This window comes from Rhagoletis zephyria, unplaced genomic scaffold (assembly GCF_001687245.7).
Source record: "Rhagoletis zephyria isolate East Lansing unplaced genomic scaffold, Rhagoletis_zephyria_1.1 Rzeph_scaffold_00718, whole genome shotgun sequence".
NCBI lineage: Eukaryota > Metazoa > Arthropoda > Insecta > Diptera > Tephritidae > Rhagoletis > Rhagoletis zephyria.
The window spans coordinates 139909-166885 of record NW_016157802.1 but is presented as its reverse complement, the minus strand read 5'-3'; the positions used below and the strand labels follow the sequence as shown (position 1 = coordinate 166885).

General features: G+C 33.9%; 1 protein-coding gene across 5 annotated transcripts in view; it reads left to right on the top strand.

Annotated features, from left to right (window-relative positions):
- The window catches only part of LOC108361209 (protein FAM102B), a 61453-nt gene that overhangs the window by 6250 nt on the left and 28226 nt on the right, over window positions 1–26977 (top strand). For all 5 annotated transcript variants that reach the window (XM_017613788.1, XM_017613787.1, XM_017613785.1 and 2 more), the window contains exons 2-6: window positions 22701–23442; window positions 24207–24518; window positions 24714–24964; window positions 25038–25519; window positions 25590–25672. In XM_017613788.1, coding sequence (XP_017469277.1) covers window positions 23267–23442; window positions 24207–24518; window positions 24714–24964; window positions 25038–25519; window positions 25590–25672 — 1304 coding nt within the window. In that variant the 5' untranslated portion in view covers window positions 22701–23266. The remainder of the gene's footprint in view (window positions 1–22700; window positions 23443–24206; window positions 24519–24713; window positions 24965–25037; window positions 25520–25589; window positions 25673–26977) is intronic.

Below are 26977 nucleotides of genomic sequence, written 5' to 3'. Positions count from 1 at the left end.
AGGGTATTGTATCAATATATGTTCCGTTGTATCCCTATTTCTCCTTATTTATTTTAGAGGTCATATGCAAGAATTTATTTAATCGACCTTTAGTTATAGATGTTTTTTCTGGTTTCTTGACCTCAGGCTCGAAAAGAAAAAAAATAAAAATAAAATATTTTAGAGGTCTATAAAATTTGGTTTCCTTTGCCAACGCCAATTCTACATGCACCATCAAAAAATCATAGCTCTCAATACTTCCTCTGTTGGGTCTCTCAAATTTCACTTGATTGCCTAAGGATGGTATTTCACATTGTATGAATGTGCGTATGTATTTATGTCAGCAGCTAATTTTAGTAACATCCATTTCATCCGTTTTTCAATCGTTGAGCAAATTGCGCTAGCCTAGCCCCCCCTCCATTTTGTGAATTCAGTCCGCCGCCTACACAGATTTTTCGTCATTTTTTTACTTCCACTGCGAAGCTGATTTCCTTGCCACTGGCCAAATTTATTCGTCCAATTTTCATAGCATGAAAATAATTCATTCATGCTTCCCTGCATACAATGTTTAATTCGTAAAACTTGTTGCTCGCAGCAGGTTTCCATCCATGTCGCTATGCCAGTGAGCCATAACCATTTTAATGATGCCGCCAGCAGAGTAGGAGCATTTGTTTATGCGACTTTTTTTTTGTCAGTGCACCGTCCAACGTGTTTTTCCTGGCATCCAAATAGAGCAAAACTGCAGCTGTAATACTTACGTACGTACAATATCTATGTAGTTATTTGGCTTCCAAGTAGCTGAAATAAAAAGCTTTGAATACTCTTTACAGCCAGCGAACATTTTCGGCGAAATGTTACAATAAAAATTTTTTTTTTACGATCGTGCTCAATTTTCATTTCATACAAATTCCACTCGTAAAGGATTCATTTGTTTACAAAAATTATTATTTCATTCTCTTTCTCGCATTTTAACGAGTGCCTTTTCTGTGGAATATTTGCTGTTTCCTTATTTTTGCATTTTCTTTGTTATTTTTTTCTTGTATTTTTTTCATCGTTTATTCGTCGTCGCGTTGCTCTCCATATGCCAAGCGCTTTTAATAAGTGTTGCCGCACGCCGCTGCCTTGTGTTTGTCAACTGCCGCCTGCCGCCTGCCACACAACAATCGACAACATATTTCTGCCATAATATCCGCATCATGCGCAACTACATCATTATGAAAAGTGTGTATGTACATTAGAGTGGTATAAAAAAAAATTTCTGAGATAGGGGTCCTGACATCAAACTTGTAAGTTTATAAGCATAAATTAAGAGGATGCCCATGAAATGTTTATAAGTATTACTCTAGAAGTATTTTGTACATATATTATTCAAACAATTGGTTAAGCAACCTATTTTGAGAGCGGTTTGAACGAGAACTGAATTAGAAAAAACGTTTCGGGAACGTTTTCGTAGAGAACAAAATGCGAACTCTCGGGAACGTTCTCAAGAAGAACACAATTGGAACGAAACTTTCGGGAATGTTTTCTGGACAAGAAAAGTTCTTGTCCTAAGTCTTTCGTTGACTTAATTTGTAATTTGAAAACTATGCGGAAAATAGTTCAGAGACGATTAGTTCGCGTTTCGTTCTCTGCCAGTGAGTTCGTGAGACTTTAGTTCCCAAATTGTTATTCGATAGAAAGTTCCGTAGACTTTTGTTCCTGTTTAGTTCATTTCCATGACGTACCGGAGACTTTTGTTCCCATTTTGTTCTCTTAGAAATGTCCGGGAAGATATTGTTCGCAAATTGTTATCTTTGTGAACGTTGCACAGGGTTTTTGTTCTTATATAATTCACATTGAGATCGTTATCGACAGTTTTGTTCTTGTCATTTTGATTTTGATTCTGAAGCGGGAACACAACTACGACAACGACATTTATGTAGGTTCGATCATACCTTTTGTTTTCGCTCCCTGAAAAGAACTAAGGAGTGCCCCGTTTTATACGATGATATTTTTGTCGCCTAATACAAAACTTGTACCACTCTAATGTACATACATATGTAGGTATGTGGTATGACCACATGACTATGTTTTTAAGTAAGTTTTTAAGTGACTTTTTTCTGACCGCCTGTCACAAAGTTTTATGAATGCGTGACGGCGGCGCTACTGTATGTTGTTGTCAGCACAAATAAGTGACAACATGTTTCGCACTCATTCCATACACAACGCATATGTGCGGCTACATCACCACATTTATACAATCAATATGTCCATATGTATATTCACTTCATGTAGTTAACCACATTTTCTTGCCACTTGTGCGATCTCTTATGCCCCACTGCCTGTTTTACATTGAGTGCCAGCCTGGCAGCCGATTGCTGTGTAGCGCAACGGCGCACTTTTTCACCTCTAGGTCCCCTTTTCTGTGCAGCCGCCTGGCTGGCCTTGTCTTGGCTTTTCCTCATCCGCCTTGTTTGTTACTCCCGTTTCTTCATAACTTTGTCACATAATTATATGTATGAAAACAGTGCTTTTTTGGAAACGTTATCCATATGTTTGCCTTTTCGATATGTTGTTGAATTCTTGAACTTTGGAAGCCTTTGCTCATATTTTACAATTAACGTCGAAATACGATTTTTGAGTGCGCTGTATTGAGATCATTGTTGGAAGTTTCAAGAAGACAACAAATTATGATACTCTTCTGAAGAAGGGCGCGAGGGATTGCAGATACATATTTTTTAGTTAACTTTCTAAAGGTTCTATTGCCCACAACAAATATCGCCACCGAGAAATATTCTCGTAAAATCGATGCCGTCGCGGCTTGTGTTTAGAGGATACTTTAATCTGAAAATGCTTTCTTACGTGTGAGTGTTAAAAAACGAGTTCGCAATATTAATGCTTCGACTTAGTGACCCTTAAAAAGGGTATGTCCTGTCGTGCATGGCATATAATATCCGCCATGTTTTTCTTAAGTTAGGAAAAATATTTACGCGATGAAGTAAAACCTACTTCAGATTCGTGTTCAGCACATCAAAATACATAAGATGAGGATAGTCTGATCCCCTCACACCGACGCTTTTTTTTTTTTTTTGTGTGGCAGCGTAATCTAACGTCAATCTCCACCTTGTGCTGTGGCTTCCAACGGTTTGTCAACTTGCAGTTGGTTCCCGGCCACATCAGTCAACTGTCGCTGGCCCATTCACGCCCGTGGCAGGTTTCCTTGGTGAAGCGGTACTTTTAGACTTCGCTTCGGCTGGTTCGGAAAGGGAGTGAAGTCAGATTGCCTTTCCTTTAAAAAGCTCATTGATTGTTGGAGATCTTTTCGAGCATGTCTACCGTCTTTTATTTGCAATTATGTACTTTTGATTTGAGTCAGGGAACTCTTGTAAATTTAATATTTTAATGCCCTTTCATACATTTGCAACATGCGTAGCACACATGTCTCCAAGTGTCAGTCAGTCAGCCAATGTAAACTCCAAGTTGCCCTCCCTCGATTCCAATTCTTCTTTGCTTTTTTTCTTTCCACTTAATTGCTTCTTCTGCGCACATTTGCGCCGTTTGCGATAACTAAAGCTTAAGATTCGATCTTTTTATTGCTCTTGCCTTTTGCCACCGCCAGCCGCCAGCCGCCAGCCACCAGTGTTCATCTTCAAAGCAAAACAACAACAAAGCATTTAAAATGCATTCAATCGTAAAGCTCAATTTCTGCTTGAACATCTTGCAATACGTCTTATTCCCGAGCATGTCATTTCGGGGAGCAGCTTCTTTGAATTCTCCTCATACAATATTGCACAAACGTATGTATGTATGTATGTATGTATGTATGTATTGTTGTTGTACGCCTGTTATACGAGTATATGGAACTTACTTGCTTCTTTGTCCGCCATCTGCATGTGTGAATCTTCTTCGTGCTCATATCTCGCCTGAATCTCTATTGTTGTTATTATTGTTAATGAAGTGTAACTAACAGCTGGCAGCATATGGGTTAATGATGTATGAAAAATAAATAAAAAATAAACAAAAAACAAAAAAACAAAAGATGGCCTTAACTTTATTGGCAATTGCAAGATTTGTTACTCGATTTTTTAATGTGGCAATATATAATTCTTTTTTTTTTTGTGGTGAATGATGATATGATGTGAAAAAAAAACACCCTTTCGGTTTAAAATGTGATATTTTTAAATTCAGTTTGGGAATAAATTTAAGCGGGTACTAAAAATTTCTGTAACCAATGGAAAATTACAGACAATTTACTCCTTTTCTCAAACATCTTGTATCTGGTTCACCATAAACATTACCCTGTTGAACTTATTTGCGATGGCAATGACCCTTTTGATTATTGATTTACAAATTCAAATGCAGCTACGCGGTTTATAACAGACCACGAAAAGCAAAACAAAAAAAAACTTTAGGAAAAAGTTAGCAGAGCAAAATAATACAGAAATAAAATTAACCATAACATAAAAAACCATATGGAAATGTTTTTAAAAATAATACAAAAATATTCGTATTAGTACTGTGTTGACAAAAGGAAACCTGCTGGAGCAATTTTTTTTTTTGTCCCCAAAATACGTTTTACTGTATCTTTTTCTTATTAAACAAAAATTTCTTTTGCTTTCTGCAGAGAAAGAAAACAACATGATATTTCTAAACAAGGTCGTTTTCGTTAGCGATTTAAAATTTTTGAAAGAAAAATTACTTTTTGAACATATTTGAGATTTAATTTGTTTAAACGATTGAAAGAAATTTGATTGAAAATGAACATTTGTGTTCTGGCTATCGCTGAGTGTGTAGAGGTGCTTGTTATTATTGCCAAAAGATCCTATATTCGCTTGCCGTCTGCTCCAATATAAAGTTTTTAATTTTTTTTGGGGTTTTTACTATAGTGAAAAAGCATTTGAGAAGTGCAGAAGGACAGCAAATTAAACGAAAAATTCGCTTGGCATGTAAATCATATTTGTTTCAGTTTAAAACTTTTTTTTATTTATCTTTGTTAATTGCCAGTCTTTCGAGATAAATGCATAAATCAAATGCTTGGACATAATTTAAATAAGCTTGAAATTATTTTACAGTAAAATCTCTGTACTTAAATGCTGTGGCTGACTCATATTGCCATTTGTTGTTATTGAGGTTGTCAAAACAATTTTTATGATACCAGGAGTCATTCATGTCTCGATCTAATATTTTATTATTGCAAAGCAATCTGCCATGGTTTGTTTCAACAAAAATTTCTTTTTACATTGTTTGTTTGCGTGTGGCATTTTTTATGGTTTCCTCTTTTTAATTTTGTTAAAATTTTTATTTTTTTTTTATTAAACAATAAAACGCACGAATACATCGTTTCCGTTATCTAAATATTTACACATGAAAAATAGCAAATCTGCAAATGTGCTGTAGGGCGAAATGAATTTGCGAGTTTCGAAATTTTTTTTGTTATTTGAAATTATTTTTCAAAACCTAACGAAAACGCTAAGGCTTTTGAAACTAAAAATAAAATATGTGTACTATATATTTCTAGCGGGGACTTTGAATGCTACGGCAATGGAGTCATCCTATCTAGAACTGATTCTACCATAAACAACTTCTTTCCAGAGAACTTGCCCATACCGTTCCTTTTTTTGCGCTAAGTCAGCATTAGACACAGAGCAACTTCATAAATCTAAATCAAATGCCTCATTACTGCTGTCAGCACCACAGCAACTAAGCCAGAATCACTTGACCTTCCGTCGCTTCATTTGTCATAGGGTAGCCCCCCCCCCCCCCCCCCCCCCCCCCCNCCACACCTGCACTCACTAACTTTCACACGCTCATAGCATGTTCCTCGCTCAGCGTCAGCGTAAATATTAAAATCGTATCAATCAAAATAAAGTCGAAACTAAATTGTGGCAATGTATGTATGTATGTATTTAATATAGTCTATTACTTTTGAACGAAGCAACCCCTGCCCTTTGTGCGTGTATGCAAATCTGGATGTTTGCGTCAAAGTAAATTGAAGAAATATGGAAATTTCCGGCACACTTCTCGAGCACCCTTCAACTATCTCTGTGTGTGTTATGTGAGCTTCTTTTTTATTCTGTTCTTCTCAGATCCAATGTCAAGTGAGGTTAAGTGGTCTATGATTGCTTGCACCTGTAGTAAGACGTCATGTAATTCGGCGAAAAGTGATGATTTTATTACCGAACAAGAGTAATTTATCGCAGCACTGAACTTTCGCTAAAAAAAAGCACTGCATGGGCTTTCCTATCCTCTTAAATCTACGGTTCCTACGAATGTCTTCATGCAGAGCTCTCAAAAGCTAAGAATATAGATTTAAAATATTTTTCAACAAGGCATACGTATGTATTGGTGTGCATGTCGCACTTTTATTAGTATATAAAATTATTTCAAATTTTGTGGGAAAACGCAGTTAAAAAGTTTGATCAATTCATAAAATTGTTGGTATACCAAAAGACTGGTGGAACGACACATGTCACATGCCATTTTTTGTTAAGTTTAGTCATCCGTTAGGCTGAATATAATATCCTTATCAAGCTTATTAATTGTATGATGGAATCTCCAGAAACGTAATTATATCTCATACATCTCAAAGTTTCATACTTTATATAGGATAGGACAATAATTCAAAAAATTTTCATCAATATTTTAAAAGTTTTCGAGTATACTGTCTTATAGCCCATTCAAGTTTCAAATAGCTGGAGATTATTGTTGATTTTTGATTTCTTTTCTTCCATATAAAAATAGATTCTGATCATTCGTTTGAAATTTTGATAAAACTTTTTTCAGTTTTTTCGAATTTTATATAAAATGTCAAACTTTGATTTATATGGTTTTGTGTTATAGAATGAACTTAAATTTTTTTAATAATGAATGAATTTGTTTATGAAAATAATAAGTTGTATACTAACTAACATTTGACTCTGACTGTAAGTAAATACATACATGGGTTAAAACTTGTTATACCGTTTTTTTCGAAGGTACAAAAATAATATTTTTTCCTATAAAAACTTTTATTTCCTCATGATTTTCACAAATCTGACGTAATATTTTGAGCGAAAAACTCCGGTTTTTTATTTGCTTACGGATTGGCAAGATGTGTCTGACAGGTTTTTGAGTAGAAAAGACCGTTAATTTTTTTTGTGGATTCTGTCATAATTCTTTTGTGTTTTTCGAACACTTTCGGGATTTTTTTGCAACGCTTCGGATGTTTTCGGATACTTTCGGGAGTTTGTCTGAAACATTCGGGATTTTTAGCAAACTTTTGGAATATTTACGGAAACTTTCAGAGTTGTTAGGAACTTTCGAAATTTTTAAGAAACGTTGGGATTTTTTTCGGAAATTATCGAAACCAGTGAACTTTTTCGGAGCTGTCAGAATTTTTGGTTGTTTTTTCAGAAAATTTAGGGATTTTTGCAATGCTTCGGAAACTTTCGGGATTTTTCGGAAACTTGCGAAGTTTCTCGGAAACTTTCGCAATATTTTTCGCGAATTTTCGAAACCGGTGAACTTTTTTCGGGATTCTGTCATAATTTTGTGGGTGTTTTTCGGAAGTTTTCTAGATCTTTTCGCAAGCTTTCGCATTATTTCGGAAACTTTCGGATGTTTTCAGAAATTTTCAAAAATGATGGTATTTTTTCTGAGGCATTGGGGACTGTGTAAAATTTCGAAAATTTTTTTGGACCTTTTCTGTAGTTTCACACGCTTTGGTTCCCCGGATACCCATAGACGAATTGGTGGCTCAGAGTGTATGTGAAGTTATGAGGGCTTTCACACAAGTCGGTGACATGTGAAAGCGGTTATCTAGTTTTTGCGGTTTGGCTTTTCGTGTTCCATTTCAGTCTTTCGGTATTTTTGTATAGTTCCATGTTCAACAGTAAATTTAAATTTTAATTTTGCACGACGTCCGATTCTTTTCTCGGTAAATTTGCTTCCAATTCGCGACTTAAGACATCACTTATGCTGAGAGGTTTACTTTTACATACCAACTACTAATCGAATTGCATTTCATTGGTGTTTTTATAGAAACACTACAGCTCTGTGCATAGAGGAACCTCTAGACCATTTCAAAACCTACAGAATCAGTACAAAGTTGTCAGTCCAGTTGCTGCTGTTTAGCTTAAATGCTATCAAAATTTTAAATGCTAATGCAGCACCTAAGTCAGCTGCTTTCATTTGCACGGAATGCATATCCGCTGACTTATTTGAATACATTTATGTCTGTATGTCTTAACTTAATACCAGCTGACTTGAAACGCTTCGCCAATGAATGTGATAATTTGCTTGATTATTATTTTATATGAACAACTTGACCTTTACCTTGACTAACAGGCGAGCGAGCGCGAGATGAATGAATAATTTGCCGGCGAGTAGCCACTACAACAACAAGTTTACATAGACATGCACACAACAACACCAAGAGCGTCGTAACAACAAAAAACAAAGCAGCGAAAATCAGCCAGAGCGTGCAACTTATAAACAAATAATTGCAAAAAAAAAAGCAATGCAATCAAAATTAATAATATGAAATTTAAATTGTTTGCAAGTAAAACACAGCGAAGTGCAGTGCGACTCTGTGGCAGGGTGGGGCGGGGGGGCGAAGCGAGCGCACACCGCGGCGTATACGTGATGGGCGTTGTGTGTGTATGTGCGCGCAAAGCCTGAAGCAAGCGCGCTTGTTTCTTCTGAAGGTATGATGCGCATACTACATTTCTTCTATCTGTCGTGTCTGTCGTATCTATCGTGTCGCTTGGCATGATGCGGAGGGCAACAGCGTGAAAATTGCAATGCGATGCTAATTGAACATAGCTGAATGCCATCATAACCAGTCAAGTGGAAGCGAAATTGTTTTACGGAGAAATGTGGTGCGAAAGCAGAAATGGCGATCAATGACGTCACTCGTTGGTTGGTAGTGGCATGCAAATGCATTTAAGTGAATGTGTATGTGTATGTATACACATACGTACATACGTGTTTGTATGTCACACATACAAGCGTTTTTACTAATCCATTCGAAATCGATATAACAAGCATTCACTTTGTCAAACGTCACAATTGTCGTGATTAAAATACAAAGTGACTAAGTGCGAACTAAAAATAAAGATTTTTAAGCGCTTCCAAGTGTCGATTCAGCTTAAAAAAAAAAAATTAAAAAAAATTATTGGATTAATTTTGTATTACATTTTTTTATGCTTGTCTTATTTGAGACCTACCTAAGAACGCTGTTTTCCTTCCAAACCATTTCAAATTTTACACATTTAACGCTTCATTTCATTTTTGTGTCATTGTACTCATTAAAAAAATTTCGTTTAAGTGATTCAAGCATCAACAGAAGATGTTTCATTGGTGTGTGACGAGCTCAAAGAGCATAACAATTTATTGCCACATTGAGCTCGAAGTTTTACAATAGACTTGTCTTAGTTGTAATATTGTTTTGTAATTAAAAGCTCGATAATATCGTTGCCCTGAATATTGTACATATGTACATATGTATGCATGTATGAATGTATGCATATAGCCTGACTGCTCAAATGCAATAGTGCCAATTGTAATGAGTTAATAACGAATAAATAAGTGACTTGAATCATTAAATGAAAAATCAGCCAGATTCTCGAACGAAAATAAATATAAAACAAAAAACGAGATAGTTTGGGGTCAAAAATGGCATCACATCGTATTAGAAGTATTTACCTGTAAAACGCCTCATGTAAACAACTTATAAGCGAAATAATCGGTTTCGATGGCTGAAGTGGGGAATGCTATAACTGGTTGTAGGTCAATGCATACCTGGTCTGAATTCTTACTCGCTATTTGGTCTTTTGTATGTTTTACCTGTTTTTAATGAAATATGTGGTAATCATTTTTTGTACCTATTTCCCGATGAGCTAAATGCTTTAAACTTCAAACTTAACTTGGAGCCCGATGACAGTGCAATATGAGAAAGGAATTAATCCACTAGGGGGCGCAGGAGTCGAGTTATTTGAAAAACCTGCGTTTATGATCCGATTTGTTTCATATTTAGAAGATATATATATATATATATATATATATATATATATATACATAACACTTAGATGGAAAGAACTACTTACCACAAATAAAAGCTTGTCTTTAAAATTTTTGTTTTCAAATTTTGTAGTATCTTTTCTGCAAAGCCAATGAACGCGTACCATCCTGTGACATTGAAGTCACTATATCTATCCATATTATCTTATCTTTTCCTATTTTATGTTGTCTTGATTTCGTTTTATTTTATTATATTGCAGTTATTCTATTTTATCTAATACTAGCAAATAACCGGCTTGCTTAAAATGTTTTTACTTGTATGTTTAATACTTGTATTGTAATATTTCATTTATTTTATCAATCGAATAACATTTTTAGAATAGGTGGCAACCCTCCTCAAAAATATTTTCGGCAGTAAACTTTCCTAAACCTCTTCAGTTCATATTTACTTAAACTGCAATTTTCAAAACCATGTGGCAACTCTCTAACTTTTTTCTTTCTATATTTTAAGTTAGAACTCTAGCAATACATTGGTGAAAACTGAATTCAATTCCATGCATTAAGTAGTTCTCGAGTGATGCACGGACAAACATACAGACAGACAGACAGACAGACATTCTAAAAATTGTTTATTTGGCTTGTGTTGCTCGAATAAAGACTCTCCATATTAGTGTTTCTTTAATTTATGTATATAATGTACAGACATCGGCCTGCTGCAATTTTTTTATATGTATAGATTTATACACATAAATTAATTTTTTTTTTTAAATTTATGTAATGTATCAGCATTGAAACTCGTAATCTATAAATATGCAAATGAGTGACTACTGAATAAATCAAAATGTCAGACTGTACGCCTTCTGGGCTCACTTCATTTATTTGCATACATTTTTTATTTACAGACGTCAAAATTCCATGCTACCAAAAATAGTGCAACACCAAGTTGTGTGTTGTGAATTGATGCGCAAATGCATACCCACATACGATATCCACATACAAATTTATCAATATATTTCAATGTGTGTAAAAGTGTTTGTAAAATTCATTGTCAGCTGTCCGGAAAAAATAAATGTCTGCTCAAACGTTTTTCGGTGAGCTTTGAGAATTGTACGCAATACTTACAAATGTACATATGTACTTATGTACATACATATATGTGTTGGGAAGAATGCAATAACACCTTCGCGTGGCGGCAAACATTGCGTCATTTGACAATGGCCAACAACTATGCAAATATTTCCGGCTTGCCACAAGGCAAAATGAGAACTAAGTGTGTAAAGTGGAAAAAGCGACAGCACCTACAATACTAAGTGTTAATTTTTTTTTTCATCTTATTGCAAAATCTTTAGCGTTAAATTTGATTTTAATATTTATTAATTGCCGATTAAATATCTACCCCGGCATCTTGGCAAATATTTTGACGAAAGTTTATACTCAGATTCGTATGACGCAGAAGCGAGTGCAGATGCACGCAATGCTCTTTATATGTAAAGTATTTGTACTGCCACTGTATATGTATGTATATAGCGGCCAAAAGTTTGCCATCATCCAACAAACAAAGCTCGAAACTTTTAATGGTTTCGCTAGCGTATGAGCTTTGTTGTTTATTAGAATTTCGTACAATTTCCGTTGCGTGCCCAAAGAATATTTGGCGTTTTTGCTGAAAATTGAAATTACTCCGAGGTTTTTTTTTTTTATCGGATAACAGTCAGCAAGTATGACTCGAATTAAATCAATCACAATAGAGTTTATTCGCCAACAAAACCCACATAAACAAAAGTCTAAAACTTTGTAAAATTCTATAAAAAATGCAAAACAAATTTTCACCAAAAATTCAAAGTTTTTTTCTCAGAAGTGTCGTGCTGGATTTCCACTAGGCGTTAAATGGCAAAAATGACAAATGACAAAGTCAGGCATTAACAGAAAATTGTGTCATTACATTAAAAAAATTATCATTAAATTCATTTCCACATGGCATACATTTTTTGTCATTTCAATGCCTAGTGGAAATTCGGCATTAGAATTTTTTTGAGTACACAGCTTTATAGCCCATTCAATTTTAGTCTGTTAATGTGCAAGTTTAAAGTGACTAAAAATCACCGTTTGCATGTTTTTTGCCGAAGGTGTTGCGGTTTTCTTCCATATAAAAATAAATAGCGTTTGTTTGTTTGTTATATGGAAGCAAACAAGAAAAATTCTGCTTTATACATATTTCATTGAATTTATTGATTTGATCCGAGTGCCCCACTTGAAATCAAGTTTTTTTTTTTTCTAATGCAAATTTCAATTTGCAAAGTTTTTATTGACATTGAATTTGTAAGCCCGCATGTTAGTCACCTGCTGCCGCCCCCAGTGACTTGGCAGAGCAGCAACTGAACTCAAGTCTCAGTACAGTCGGCGTTCGTACGGCAATTTGGCATGCATTACACGCATAAATTTCCATGCATAAAATATTTTTGGCACCCGATTGAATTTATATCAAATCGAAAAAATTTAAAAAATAATGCTTAAGTGTGTGATTTACGCTTCTGATTCAAAAAGAAAAATAAATGTTGTACAAGAAGAATTATGAGAGCCGTAAACAATACAAAAAAATGTTTTAATTCTCATGCGACTAACTGAATTGCTTACCAAATTTTTTAATTTTCTTATACATAAATTTTCAAGTACATACTATTTTTTTTTTTCGTCATGCCTTCCTAATAGTTTTTCTTTCCTCACACGTGCGTTTCTTTTCTCAAACTGTTTATTCATTCTCTGCTATGTATTGCTACTGTTCGCAAATTAGTCAGTCCATCAGCAAGTATTTGCATAGCTGCTCAGGTGCACAATTAGCCGTAGCAGCAGCTGAGCAGCCTTCCCCGAGGCGAAGGGGTGTACTGAGCGTATACTTCATTTCTTTTTTGCATTCATAGCTGCGTACGTACACCTCTGCGCGAAATACTGGCAGTGTTTTTTTTTTCATTTAAAAAAGGAGGAGGTTATCAGTTCGTCGGAATATTTTTGGACCACGTCAACCGATTTCGATAATTCTGTTTGCAACGGAAAGGTAGTGTCTCAGAGGTGGTCCCATACTAATCTAGTTAAGATCCGATCAGTGGATCGTGAGAGATATATATATATATTTTTATATGAAAATTGAAGTCGGTTTTTTTGCTAAAAATTACTTATTTTATTTCAATTTAATTATTTTTGTATAAAAAATATAGTTAGTTCAATAACATAAACCATATAAATCAAAGCTTCAAATTTCGTTAAAATTCAACAAATTTCTAAAAATCTTCACCAAAATTTCAAACTTTTTAATAAGAATCTTTGGAAAAAAACTAGGTGTGAAGTTTTGTTGCCCAATAAATTTTAGTGCAAAGTTTCAAGTTAATCAAAAATCCCGCTGATTTTTTATATTCTTTTTTTTGCTGACGACGTTGTCATGCATTTTCTTCCATACTTGTTTGTATGGTTTGTTTAATTGAATTATTATACAAAACTTAATAAATTTAAATCAAAAAATTAATAAATTTTCAAAAGTGAAAAGAACACTTCTATTATTTTGCACAGAGTTGCACAAATGCATACGCATAATATATCTTCTACCTTATAAAAAAATACATACTATGTACGTACATTTATGTACATGTGTCCTATTTGGCATACGGAATTCGTCTTCGCGCTGCATTCATTTTAAATGTAAATCGTGTCCGTAGTTTTCATGCCAAATTCGCTTTTATTTACATATTTTCTGATTGTTTTTTTCTTTTTTTTTATTTGCATTTTCATAGCTTGTCGCAATTAATTTAATAGCAATTTGTTGTTAATTTGCTGTAGCCTTTTGCTCAAAATTTGCCATTGTTATCTGCTGCCATACGAATGCATGTACATATGTATGTTTGTATGTGTGCATGTTTATTTTTGTTGCTGTCTATGTGGCGTCGATTTCTTTTCATGCTTCTTGATTTATTTGCACACATTTTAGCCCGCCCAACGTAACGTATATTTTTTGCATCTGGTTTTTGTTTTCTTTTTTGCGGAATTTGAATTCACTGTGGGTCTGCTTTGATTTGATTCATACGAATTGTACGAATTGTAGCTATTTTTTTTTCCTTTTCAATTGAATTCTAATTTATTTTATAGCTGCAATTTTTTATAAGTAGTTTTCAATTGAGTTGATTGAATTCTATTAAATTAACTTTCGATAGGCAAGAGTGAAGAGAGAGAGTGAAAAATTGTGGAGTGTGGCTTTTGGTGTTGCTGGTTTGATTGAGTTATTAAAATGCTGTTGAATTATATACTAACGTAAATAAGCAATATAAAAAAAAAAAATGATGTAATCAATTTCCCAAAAAAGATAATATCACACCATTCGATAAGAAGTGCGACCTGTAGCATTTAACCATCATTCCTTACAGAAAAATTTCCGCTGAATATGAAGTCAATATGAAGTCAAAACATAAAAAAGTAAAACGGTTTTTGATATGAAGAAAAATTTCGTTGTTTTGAGATCTGAAAAAAGTGCATCCAATAGCAGTTTTTGGGGGTATAGTTCGCCAACCTACAATTTCTTGTAACATTAGTGAAGCTTATTAGTTTGGCATCATCTGTGGTAACAACCGTTTCCCACCGAAGAAGTGGTTCAGGAGCTATTCATTAATTTATATATAACTAGGCATAGTTTCTATCAACATAACAAAAAAAAAAAAAATGATTTTCGCTATAAACATCAATATGAAAAAATTTATTTACTTCCGGTTTCTTGCTAGGCCTCCTTTCTAAATAAAAAAATATACAAAAAGAGTTTTCTTCCAAAATGTTTGATTCAAAATTTATAAATTTTACATAATTCATGAAATCATACATTTGTGCGGAATCTTTTTCTCTGTATTTTTACTTAAGTGCTCAAAACTTCCACATTCATTATTCATTTTAGATAAGTTCCGGAAGTAATCAAACTTTTTCCTGTTGATGTTTGTACTGAAAGTAAATTATGAATAGCTACTGTAGCTCTACATAGATTATGGTAAAATTAATAAGCATCACTTATGTAAAAATAAATTAAAAGTTGGCCAATGACATTGAAAATAAAAGCTGCTTTTAACCCAATTATAAGAAAAATGTCGCATATTCATTTTGTTATTTTGATCAAAAAATTATACTTTACTTAGGGGATTCACAAGACGTCTTTTAACTTAACTTTTAACTATTGTAAAATCTTAAGCTTAACATTTTTTTATGTAAAATGACAGTACCTAAAAAATGGTAAGCTTAAGATTTTACGACGGTTATCAAAATTATAAAAAATTACCAAGATAAAAAATGTGTATTTTCTAGAAAATGTACATAATTTTTTAAGAAATTTATTTGAGAGAAGATAGTTTTTGCGAAAAAAGAATAATTAGAAAAAACGGTTCTTTATACAAATTATAAATCATTGGAAACAACGATTTTTTGAGAAAAAGCTGTATTTGCCGTAAAAATTGTTTATGCATGAGAACTATTTTTGGAAATAAATTAAAAAAAAAAAAAAATATTGTAGATAAAAATAATTTTTAAAATAAATAATGACCATCAATGTTATAAAAAATTTACCCCTATTTCTTTGGGAGAAACCAACGTTTGGGAAGATATTTTTTGAAAAAAAAAAAACTTTTTAAAACAACTTATAAGAAAACTTGAATAAATTGTTTTCTTTAGGTAAAAGTTATGAGATTAATGAAACAATTTTTAGAATGAAAAGTTTTTTAAGTTTTTAGTTGAATTTAATTAAAATTTTTAGTAGCAAATTATTTTCTCCATCAATTTTTTAACCGACTTCCAAAAAAGGAGGAGGTTATCAGTTCGTCGGAATATATATATATATATATATATATATATATATTTTTTTTTTTATGTATGTTTGGACCACGTCAACCGATTTCGATAATTCTTTTTGCATCGGGAAGGTAGTGTGGTCCCACTCTAATTTGGTTTAGATCCGATTATTAGATCATGAAATATATATATACGTATATATATTTTATATGAGAATTGAAGTCGGTTTTTTTTTGCTTAAAAATTACTTGTTATATAACATTTTATCTATTGTACATACAATTCAAATCATAATTTATTTATTATACGCTTATGGTCACTTAAAACTCAGTGAGAGCCTTTAAAAAAAGAAAAAAAAAAAACAAAGTTGCTATATCTCAAAAACTGCGCAAAATTTTACTTAGAAATGTTGGTCAAATGCCAGAGGTCGGAATTTTTTTTTTATTTCTGTAAACTTGTGTAATTAGAACTTCCCTAAAGTGCAGCAGTTTTGCTTGGCTTTTCTAATAGTTCATTACCACCAAGCCTTAACTGCATTAAGAGAAATATACCTTGCAAACCAGCCCTAAGCTTTTGGTGGAAATAGGCTATAAGCTTTTCCAATTACTTCGAATATACTTTGTTAATTTATTTTTTATAAAAAACCTTTATTAGTCCCTAAATCTATAAGTAGATAACAACTTAAACTCCTCGATTNCTTTGTTAATTTATTTTTTATAAAAAACATTTATTAGTCCCTAAATCTATAAGTAGATAACAACTTAAACTCCTCGATTATATGTAGCTCATTATGTGTGCATTAAATATTTTATTCTTCCTTCTTACTTGAGTAGTGTTCACACTATCTCTTATATTCTTAATTTAATTTGTATCAGCGTGTTTCAATTTCTTTGTAGTATAAACTCCTACACAAGCACGCGTCCACTTATCGCACAGCTAACAAAATCACGTAATTTGATGTGCCGTTAATGGGTCTCACTTATCGCTGCATCAAATCTTTTCCTTTCCATTTAAGTGTGACCGAGTTCGAATTGTTTCCAATTGAATTCTTATCTGCAGCAATACTTGCATTGAATCGCTTCCTTAACTAAAAGTCTGTCTTCATAAAATGTTTCATAGAAGTAACTAGAAGTAAAACTTTTCTCCGGACATTACTGAGAATGTAGCACGCTTCTATTCAACATTTGTACGTACAGTATTGGACATATACATAGCACCCCCATTTCATAGTGCTATTATTTGCGACTTATGTTTAGTTATTTATTTTTAAGAATTTTCAATTAAAATTCAGTTCATTCTTTAACAAAACTAATATAAAACTAAGTTTAAAACTTTTTAATAGACTACCAAACACGCAACAAATTTTAACCCAAATTTCAAACTTTTTTCTAAGAAGTGCTAGAATTTTTTCGAGTGCGCAGTTTTATAGCCCATTCAATTTTAGTCTGATAATGTGCAAGTTTCAAGTGGTTAAAAATTACCGTTAATTTTTTAGATTTTTTTTTGTCCCATTTGCTTCCATATAACGAATAAAAACAATTCATTTTTATATGGAAGAAACTCGCAACACCTTTGGCGAAAAAATTCTAAAAAAATCAACGTTAATTTTTAGCGACTTGAAACTTGCACATTATTGGACCAAAATTGAATGGGCTATAAACTTGTGTACTAAAAAAAAAAATTCTAACACTTCTGAGAAAAAAGTTTGATATTTAAGTGAAAATTTGTTGAATTTTTTTGTAGTTTTCTACAAAGTTTTAACCTTGGGTTTATATGGGTGTTGTTAGGGAATGAACTTTTTTAAAATTAAAAATTCCTAAAAATAAATATATAAATGTGAGTGGCAAGCAATATCAATTTGAAATGGGTGTGCTATTGTATTGACCAATACTGTATGTATGTACAAATGTATGTATGTTTGAATGTATAGTTAGCTCTATGCACTTACTTTCATTAACAGTTTTAAAGTCATTAGTCCACTGTTTGATACATTAAATCGTAATCGCCATTAAACGGCGAGGCTATAAACTTAGTCTCATCTTCCTAAACAGACACATGCGCCTGCGAATGCGTTGATAGCGTGTCACATCTATGACTATATACATACAAACATACCCATAAATTCAATTTAAGATTAACTGTAATTCTATAATCATTCAGTAAATGCATGTTTTGATTAGGAAATTTCTCTTGGAATTACTTTACTACTTTTGTATTGCAAAATCTATTAGTTAATCATTTGCCTAATGTACGCCTTCGTTCGGCGTGGTCGTCACCAAATTACTACGTAACTATTTACTCAAGCGGTCATTAGTGCTTCAAGCTAGCCTCGCTGTAGGCGTTTATAACAAATTTGTCTACAAATTTAGTTAATTGCATTGACATCCAAACAATTTGTGTACATTTTTTATTCCGAAAGCCGTAGCCATTTGCAAGGTGTGTCAATTGGCGGTTATTCTGGTGTGGGTGTCCTTATTTTAGCTACATACGTAAAATTGTCGGATTGATTGTTCTAGGTTTAAGGATAGGTGCTTTTGTATATCTATTTTTTTCATTTTATGCTCAAGCGTATTTATTTTTGAGCTGCTAACAATTGGCATTATGAAATGTTGACTTTCTCCCTGAGTTATAGTCTTCACACATAGCTTTTTTTTGGTGAAGGTATTATTTTTTCCCCATACTGCATATTTACCCTATTTTTGATTGGGTTTTCGTGCTGAATAGCAATTTCCCTTTGCACGAAGACAATTCGGAAATAGGAAAAGCAATTGCTCATACCGGCCCATTGTGAATGTTTTGAACAGGAAATGGTACAAGCAAGTAACCTCACACATACATATGCAGCATGCATGTGAATAAAAAAAAAAAATTACAAATCAATTGATGGTGTATTTTATTTTGGGTCCCGATGCTATTCCTCATATACCTACATATATAAGATTTAAGGTCCGTCAGCGAATTTTCTTGTCTCATAACATGTCCTATTCAAAGTCGTAAGGTTTCTTCAAGAAATTCTATAGCCACCTAAAAAAGTAGACTACTTTGCAAAAAATAATATCACGCTGTACTAGTGATGCGATTTACAAAATATCGGATACCATACTTAGAAAATATTCATTGCTTAAAAAAAAAAAAAAAACAAACTGTTTCCATTTAATAACTTCCAATCGTTTCTCAACTCATTCACCTCATATGAACATACAGGTTAAGTTGTGCTCACCATCTCACATACATATGTACACATAGGCTTCCGCACAGCCACAAGACTACGGCTGACTCGATATGTGCTGTGGAAAGTCAAGGCTTTTCAATGGTGTTCACTGTACACGGTGCCTGTGCATGCACGCAAGCGTCCTGTCATAACTGGGTCAATTGGCTTTTTCGGTTATTAGTCCGTATCGCTTCGTTACGTTACTCTGTGAAATGCCTTCACCTAATACTAAGTACTACCATAAGTACGAGTAAGAATCGTATTTAGGTGCAGCTGCACTCAACACACTTGCATTTTGAAAGCAAACATAAATGAACTGCAGGCACACACATGCCATATTTTAGACTGTACAGTTAGTATAAAAGATTGTAAAGGGGTCACGCAGGCCCCAAAAGGGCTTGGAGCTCATGGAAGTTAATATTTTTGTTGGTAAAGGAAATTGATTAGAATTATGAACTATGTATGTATGTGCATAGATATGTGCGTATTACAAGAAATTCTGTGCAATAAAAAGTTTGCTTGTTCAATTCTTTGTTATACCGAATTTCTACTACGCTTTAAAATGCCCAAAACTTGGGCACTTCAAAAAATGTATTTAAAAAAAAAAAAAAACCTTAAAAAAAGTTAAAATATATTTTTACTAATTTTTTACCATTTATTTTTTAGTTAATGCCCACTCATATGATGTGTATATATTTTGAATGCTTTCTTGTGGTTTACTAACAATTTATTATGAAGCAAATGGATTGATTGTATTTCAAAACACTTCCTCTTTCTACCTCAACTGTTTTCATTTATTCTTAATCCTGCTGTAATTTTCAATGTGCTCTTCTTCTTCGCCGCTTAACTAAAGGTATTGCGTTTACCATTTATACATACAAATGTATGTATGTGCATACATATGTCTGACGCCGCCTAAACTTAAATAAAATGTTTGCATTTACCTTTGGCTGTGTAATTAATTACATTCGTAAATTCGCAGTACTCAAAATGCTTAATCAACTCTCAACGCCAGCCCCATGACTCTAGCCATTCACTCCGTGTTGCTCCATTAAGTTTTGACGCGCCAGCGTAAGCGTTATAAACCCCCATTCGCCAGATTAGTGCAATTTGAATGCCCAAATGTGCTGATTTAGTCTTAAGTATGTATGTATGAAAATTTTTACGTGTTGCACGCAAATGAACGCCCACCCATTTTAATGATTTAATGATTTTTTCACTTCTATTTCGGTGCCAATGAGTCAGTCAGTCGGTTGTTGGTGCAAGTATTTTCATGTTGCTGCTGTGCACGAAATTTGCATGTCTCTCGCTATCGTAGAGGGTTGTTTTATTTTTCGAAAGAGCTTCTTAGTGCGCCCTAAATTCGCACATATGTATGCATGTAGTTTGTGCCCCCGATGTCTGTGAGAAAATTGTTGGGGTTAGTTTTAGAATTCTATGTAGAAGAGCAAATCTCACGAGTTGCTACTTTTTTCGACATACATATACGTCTTTTTGGTCGCAAATGGTGGCACACTTATCTTAGTCATGCATTATCTTCAGTTTCGCTTAAAGAACAAGATTCCATCGCGAAATTCTATTTAAATGAAATCTTAAAAAAGATATACTCAANTTAATTTTTAATTTGTATCTAAATAATCTGCAAATAACAGTTATATTTGATTTTTATATTGTATGTCTTATTTATAAAAGTCATCAATAAAAATCAGTCAGTGAATTCAATTTTTTAAATCATACTTATAAAAGTCATTTATATAAATAAAAGTCTTCAATAACTGTTATCTAAGACATATAATATAAAAATCAAAAATAATTGTTATTTTGTATTTATAATATAAATTTCAAAAATAATTGTTATTTTTTAATTTTGCATTAAAATCGCAAATAAAAATGTATTTCCAAATTTGAGTCTTGGTGAAAAAAGAAATCGATTGGTATGTATCACTTAGTTGTAGAACATTTTCTTCATAGTGAATTTTCCATGACAGTTTTCATCAATAACTGTTATGTTCGGTCCAAGTATATACCAAATATTATAATGAATTTCGAGTGTGCCAATAAAAATTGTAAATATGGAATTTCGAAGTATCTTAATAAAAATTTCAAGAATTTGTTTACTTTTTTCTTATTCACATTTAGCCGGTTTCCGTTTCGCCATCAAGAAATAATAAATGTAGGTAAATATAATTTTTCATGCTGATTTCAACCATACCAAGATTGTTTGGCGCAAATAAAAACTAAAGCCAATAAAGGAGGTTAAAGCTTAACTTTTATATTTTCTATAATTATAATATCTCGGAAACTATTTGACCGATCACAAACGTATTGATGCTAGTTTAAAGATAATTTAAATACCTTTTACGCTACGTATACATTATAATCTTGTTGAAAAGAAACGCCATTAAAAAAAAAAATATATTTAAAAAATATATTTAAAAAGTTATGTACACCAAGTGAAGGACCCCCTAATTACCTTTATTTTGGCGTCATTAGTTTTTTAATTGGTTATGTTGTTCAGAAGATATTAATAGATATTTAAAAAAATTAAAAAAATTTACTTTAACCATTGATATTTTCTTTTTATTTTTACTTCCGCCAGATAATTTTAGTAGGGTTGACATCAGAACATTTTTGGTTTTTACATAGCTAGATTTGTTGATATTCTACACTTATGTACACGGAACGACGTCGGACTATTTCTGATTAAATCCTGCAGTACGGGAACAGACTAACTGTCGGCAAGTTGGTTGCAGGTTTGGCTTATCAAAGACACAAACAAAATGCGGTAAAAAAAAGGATTGCATTCGCTTTAACTCCAAATAAAAGTGGTGTTTAAGGCGAGTTAAGCGAAAATTATTTGTATCGCAAACTCCGAGTTTATGAGTAGTGTTTAACGTTTAACTTCAAAATGGCCCATAAACTCAAGTTAAAGGCTCAACGTGAACATAGTATAAAAGTGTTATGAGTCGTTGAAAACATATATTGACCTTAATTACCTTCTTACGGCTTTGTTTAAAACCCAAAGCCATGTATAATAAGCAAGAGCAAATTTTATGCATTTCGCATTAGGAACGATCCGCTCCAATGTGAATGAATTTTTTTATTTTTATTTTTTTTTTTTTTATGAAACGAATAGTGGATTTAGCTAATTTTTTAATCAGTGTTTAGTGATTTATGGCCTTATTCATAAAAAAAAATAAAATAGATTTAAAGTGTCATTTTCATAAAAATTTCCGATTTACAAAGCAGTTAAAATCTTCTTTATTTTTTTATAAAATTTCGGCGTAAGTGTATATTTTTATTTAATTCAAATCATCAGATGGCTTTATTGTTTCCGGTTCCCGCCTAAATAAAGCAAAATAATACAATTTGAAACTCCCCTCGCATAATACTCTGTTTCGATCTATGTACACCTCAGCTCAACATAGCAACCACACAGCTCCCTCCCTATTCAAGTAGCGTCATGTCGCACAACTCAGATTGCCAGAGGCGGCTGTGAGTGAGCGGCCGCACTTCGCTGTACATTTTAATTGAAAATAGGATCGCTTAAGCGGAGGGTTTAATAACGAATTCGTTGCCCAGTCAATGGCCATTAACTCACCTCAGTTATGTCTCTATTTTTAATTGGTTTATACTATGTATACGTATGCACATATATTTTCTATGACTTAACTAATTAAATTTCTTTATTTGCTCAAACCTGCTTTTTCTATCTTTTTACTTGCAGTTGTGGAACTTTGATGGTCGTCCCCTACAACGACAACTCATGAAAAACTCCAAATAACAACAACAACACGATTGCTTTGAATTGTCGCGGCGCAAAAAAATAAAGAAAAAAAAAACAGTTTAAAATAACAATTCCAACAGTAGCAGCCAACTAAAGATAAAAAAGTATTAGAAAACTTAAAAAAAAAACTCGCTAGTTAAACAAACAAAGCAAAAAACCACAACAAATCCCAAAACAGTGCAGCAAACTAGCTGTGTTCAATGTTTCCAAGCTCTTAGTGTTTGAAAAAAAGAAACAAAGAGACGTTTTTCCTATTTTAATTTAACTTTTACACAGAATACGCAAATCCTTACAAACCAAAAAAAAAAAAAAAACAGAAAACAAAGCATTTTCCAGTGTGTATTAAGTTTGTGTTTTATGTATTTTAATCGCCGCATTTGGTGGATGTCTTTGCTGCCGATGTAATTTCCCAAAGCAGTGCGAGTAGCGGCACTCCTCTACGTAGTTTGGTATTTTTCTCGTCCAATACGAGGTACATTTTTCGAGCGTACATTGGTTAAAACTGTATGACATTACTTGGGCCTAGCGCCCCTGGTATGGCCTTTATGATGAAAAAGAAAAAGTATAAGTTCAATGTTGAGGTACAATTACAAGAGCTTTCCGAGGTGGCGCTGGTGAATGAGGTGCTGTTCGCGAAAATACGTCTGCTGGATGGTGGTTCGTTTCAGGAGTACAGCAGTAGGTGAGTAACCATAGTTTTAAGGTACCGAAGGGCTTAAGAATTTGAAATATTTTCATGAAATTTTCAATGATTCATTAAAAAATGTTTTTTTTTTATTTTTTTTTGGTGGTCATAAAAATACGGAATTAGTATTTAAAGGGATCTTAGCAAATTTTCATCCAAATATTGCACTTTTTATTTACACTCTTTAGAAAAAATTTTAGTGCGCAGTTTTTTAGCCCATTCAATTTTAGTCTAACAAAGTGTAAGTTTGAAGTAGCTAGGACTTACTGTTGATTTGTAGCAATTTTTTTTGTTGAAGGTGTCGCTCATTTCCTCCATATAAAATAATGGTCAATGATGGGCATTACTCGATCTTATTTACGTGAAAAACTTTTGGCCGGGCTGTAATTTTCATAACTCACTCTGAGAGCAGTGTCATCTTCGCAGTTTCATGTGTAAAATGATCCGCTGAATCCAAATATGATCTACGACGATCCCTCTTTCAACACTTTATTTGTCACTGCCCCATAACTAATTCTAAGCCTTAATCACCTCGCGAACTCGTTCAGCCGGTTTTTTTTTTCCTATGCCACTACTTTTTAAAAATTTCTTTATTTTCCACAGAGAGGAGGTACGCGATCATCGTGTAGCATGGANTCTTTCAACACTTTATTTGTCACTGCCCCTTAACTAATTCTAAGTCTTAATCACCTCGCGAACTCGTTCAGCCGGTTTTTTTTTCCTATGCCACTACTTTTTAAAATTTTCTTTATTTTCCACAGAGAGGAGGTACGCGATCATCGTGTAGCATGGAATCGCAGCTTCGAATTTCCCTGCAAAATGTCCGCCAATGCGTCCACGGGCGTACTGGATCCCTGCTACTTGCGTATCTCCATACGCAAGGAGATGAAGGGTGGACGTAGTTATTTTAAGTTAGGTTTTATCGATATAAATCTTGCCGAATTCGCCGGTGCTGGACTAACGTCGCGACGCTTTCTGCTCGAAGGTTACGATTCGCGCCATCGTCTAGACAATTCCATGCTGCTGGTGTCCATCAAAATGCACATGCTCAGCGGTGATATACTCTTCAAGGCGTAAGTATACACTGTGACTCTTATCAAAATTTAAATTTAATTATCTTTCCTAAACTCTACTTTCAGCCCCACGCCAAATTTGAAGAGTAAACAAAAACCTTCTACTGACGATTTGTCTACAGCATCTACAGGCGTCGGACTGCAAACGCCNATCAAAATTTAAATTTAATTATCTTTCCTAAACTCTACTTTCAGCCCCACGCCAAATTTGAAGAGTAAACAAAAACCCTCTACTGACGATTTGTCTACAGCATCTACAGGCGTCGGACTGCAAACGCCCACTGCAACAGCTTTGTCCAGCATTGGCAGCGGTGTGGGTAGTGGCGCGTCCAGCGTCAGTGGCGGCAGTCAGGGCATACCTGTTGGTGGCGGTAGTGGCGCTACGCTAGGCAGCGGACTCAATAGCGCGACCAGCACGCGACCTGTATCCACTGTGCGGGATGATGGTAAACAAGCGCATCAAATATCTTTTTATTCAAAAGCATTTCCTTTTTAAATGCAATATTCTCTTTGCCACAGATTTGGATCCCCAAGTAGTCATCGCATCAATTGTGACGGACTCTGGCTTGTCGGAATCCTCTGAATCGGCCACCACACTCACCACAGAAGCGTTACTGCTGCAGCAGCAACAACAGCAGCAGCAACAACAATTTATCACCTATCCACCGCAAAATTCGTTGGGCTCAACGACAACAACCACCGTCGTAACGCTAACGAATGCACAACAAATGCCGCCGTACGTGGGTATTGGCGGCAATGGTGGCAGTGGCGGCGGCGGTGGCGGCGGTGGTGGTGGTAGTGGTGCCGGTGGCGGTGGCGGTGGCGGTGCAGCAGGTAGCAGCGCAGGGGGTGTACTGGGTATTGTGGGTAGCAGTAATTGTGGTACGACCAGCGCTAATGTGATGGGAAGCGTTGGTGGTGGGGGCCTGGGAGGCACTACTACTGGAACATCAGCGATTATGGAAATGGGCCACTCGCGTAATTCCAGCAACACTAGTCAAGTGAGTGCGGGTATTTCAATGCACAACAACAATTTATTAATATTCTACACTTTCTGCTTGCCGAGCGCAGATGTCGAAGGGTTCGGGCTACAGCAGTTTTTCGCACAGTCAACATTCGAGGCAAAGCTCTGAGGGCGATTCAGGGCATGCAAGGTAAGCGTTTTTGTTGCATTGTTGCACCGATGTTATGTATTCAATATTTATTACTTATCTTTTACGTATTGTATTTTTGTAATGACCAGATTTTTTAAGATTATTTTTATGTACTAATTTGCCATCAAACTAATTCGAGTACCAAAGTGAAAACTAAAAAACAAAAACTTTTAGTTTATGTATTGTAAATTTTTTGTATTTTATACATACCTACATAGAAACACTCTTTTGTTCAACATTTTTTTTTTTTTTTTTTTTTACACAACGCCTACTTTAACAAACCAACAATAAGCAACACTAACCAAAACAAATTAACAACAGTAACAAGTGGCGCCAGAAAGCTACAACTTTAACCCCGCTAATCCACTTAATAAAACACTTAGTCACTAAAAAAAATAACAGCAAAAAATCGCAACAGCAATAACAACAGATTAACACCAAACTCTGAATTAGTATTTCAAATCCTCTAAATAACTATTTTACAATAGCTTTTTACATATTTTTATAAATTTTTTCGTAAGCCTTTTGGGTGAGATCGGCGCATCCTTTGGGATAAGGTCGCTTGAAACTGCGACTTATACACTTAACTTTTATCATTTTCAAATTGTTTTGTTTTTATTTACTCATTAAAATGCTGATTAGTCTGCATACTATATTTTTTTTCTATTAAAATTCATACACATTCTAATAAAAATGCTAGTTCTAACTTTCCCCTTTTTTTCATTTTTTTTTTCGTTCACTATTAGCTAATTAGATTACTTGTTATGACTTCTGAAGGAGGTAGCATTTAATGCTATTAGATTGTAGTAGGTCTTTTACAATTTTCATTACGGTATTTTCGCACGTTCCATACACTCTACAAGTAACTTAACATTGAGAGAATGACAATGAGAAATACAAATATACCATTACATTTAGTTATGCCGTCATCTTTGAGAGGACGTCAAACTGTCGCATACTGGCCTTCAACTTAACATTGAATAATGATTTGTGCGGTTGCCATTTCTTTGTGAGACAAATTGCGTGTTTACATTAATTTTGCCTGCCTATTTGACGAGCTAAATTTTTCAGTGAGAATAGGGTGAACTTTAAATTTTAAATTTATTTATTAAATTCTAGAAAAAAAGCCTAACAATTATTAAAAGGATTTCAGTATGTGAGCCAACGATTTTTAAGACCGCTATTTCACACAACAAATGTATACAGTATCTTCCGTTCAACTGGGGATTTCTCAATAGAAAATTGTCTTTCTTGACTGACTGGTATAGGTCAATTAACTAGGGGATATTGTATAATAATTCAATA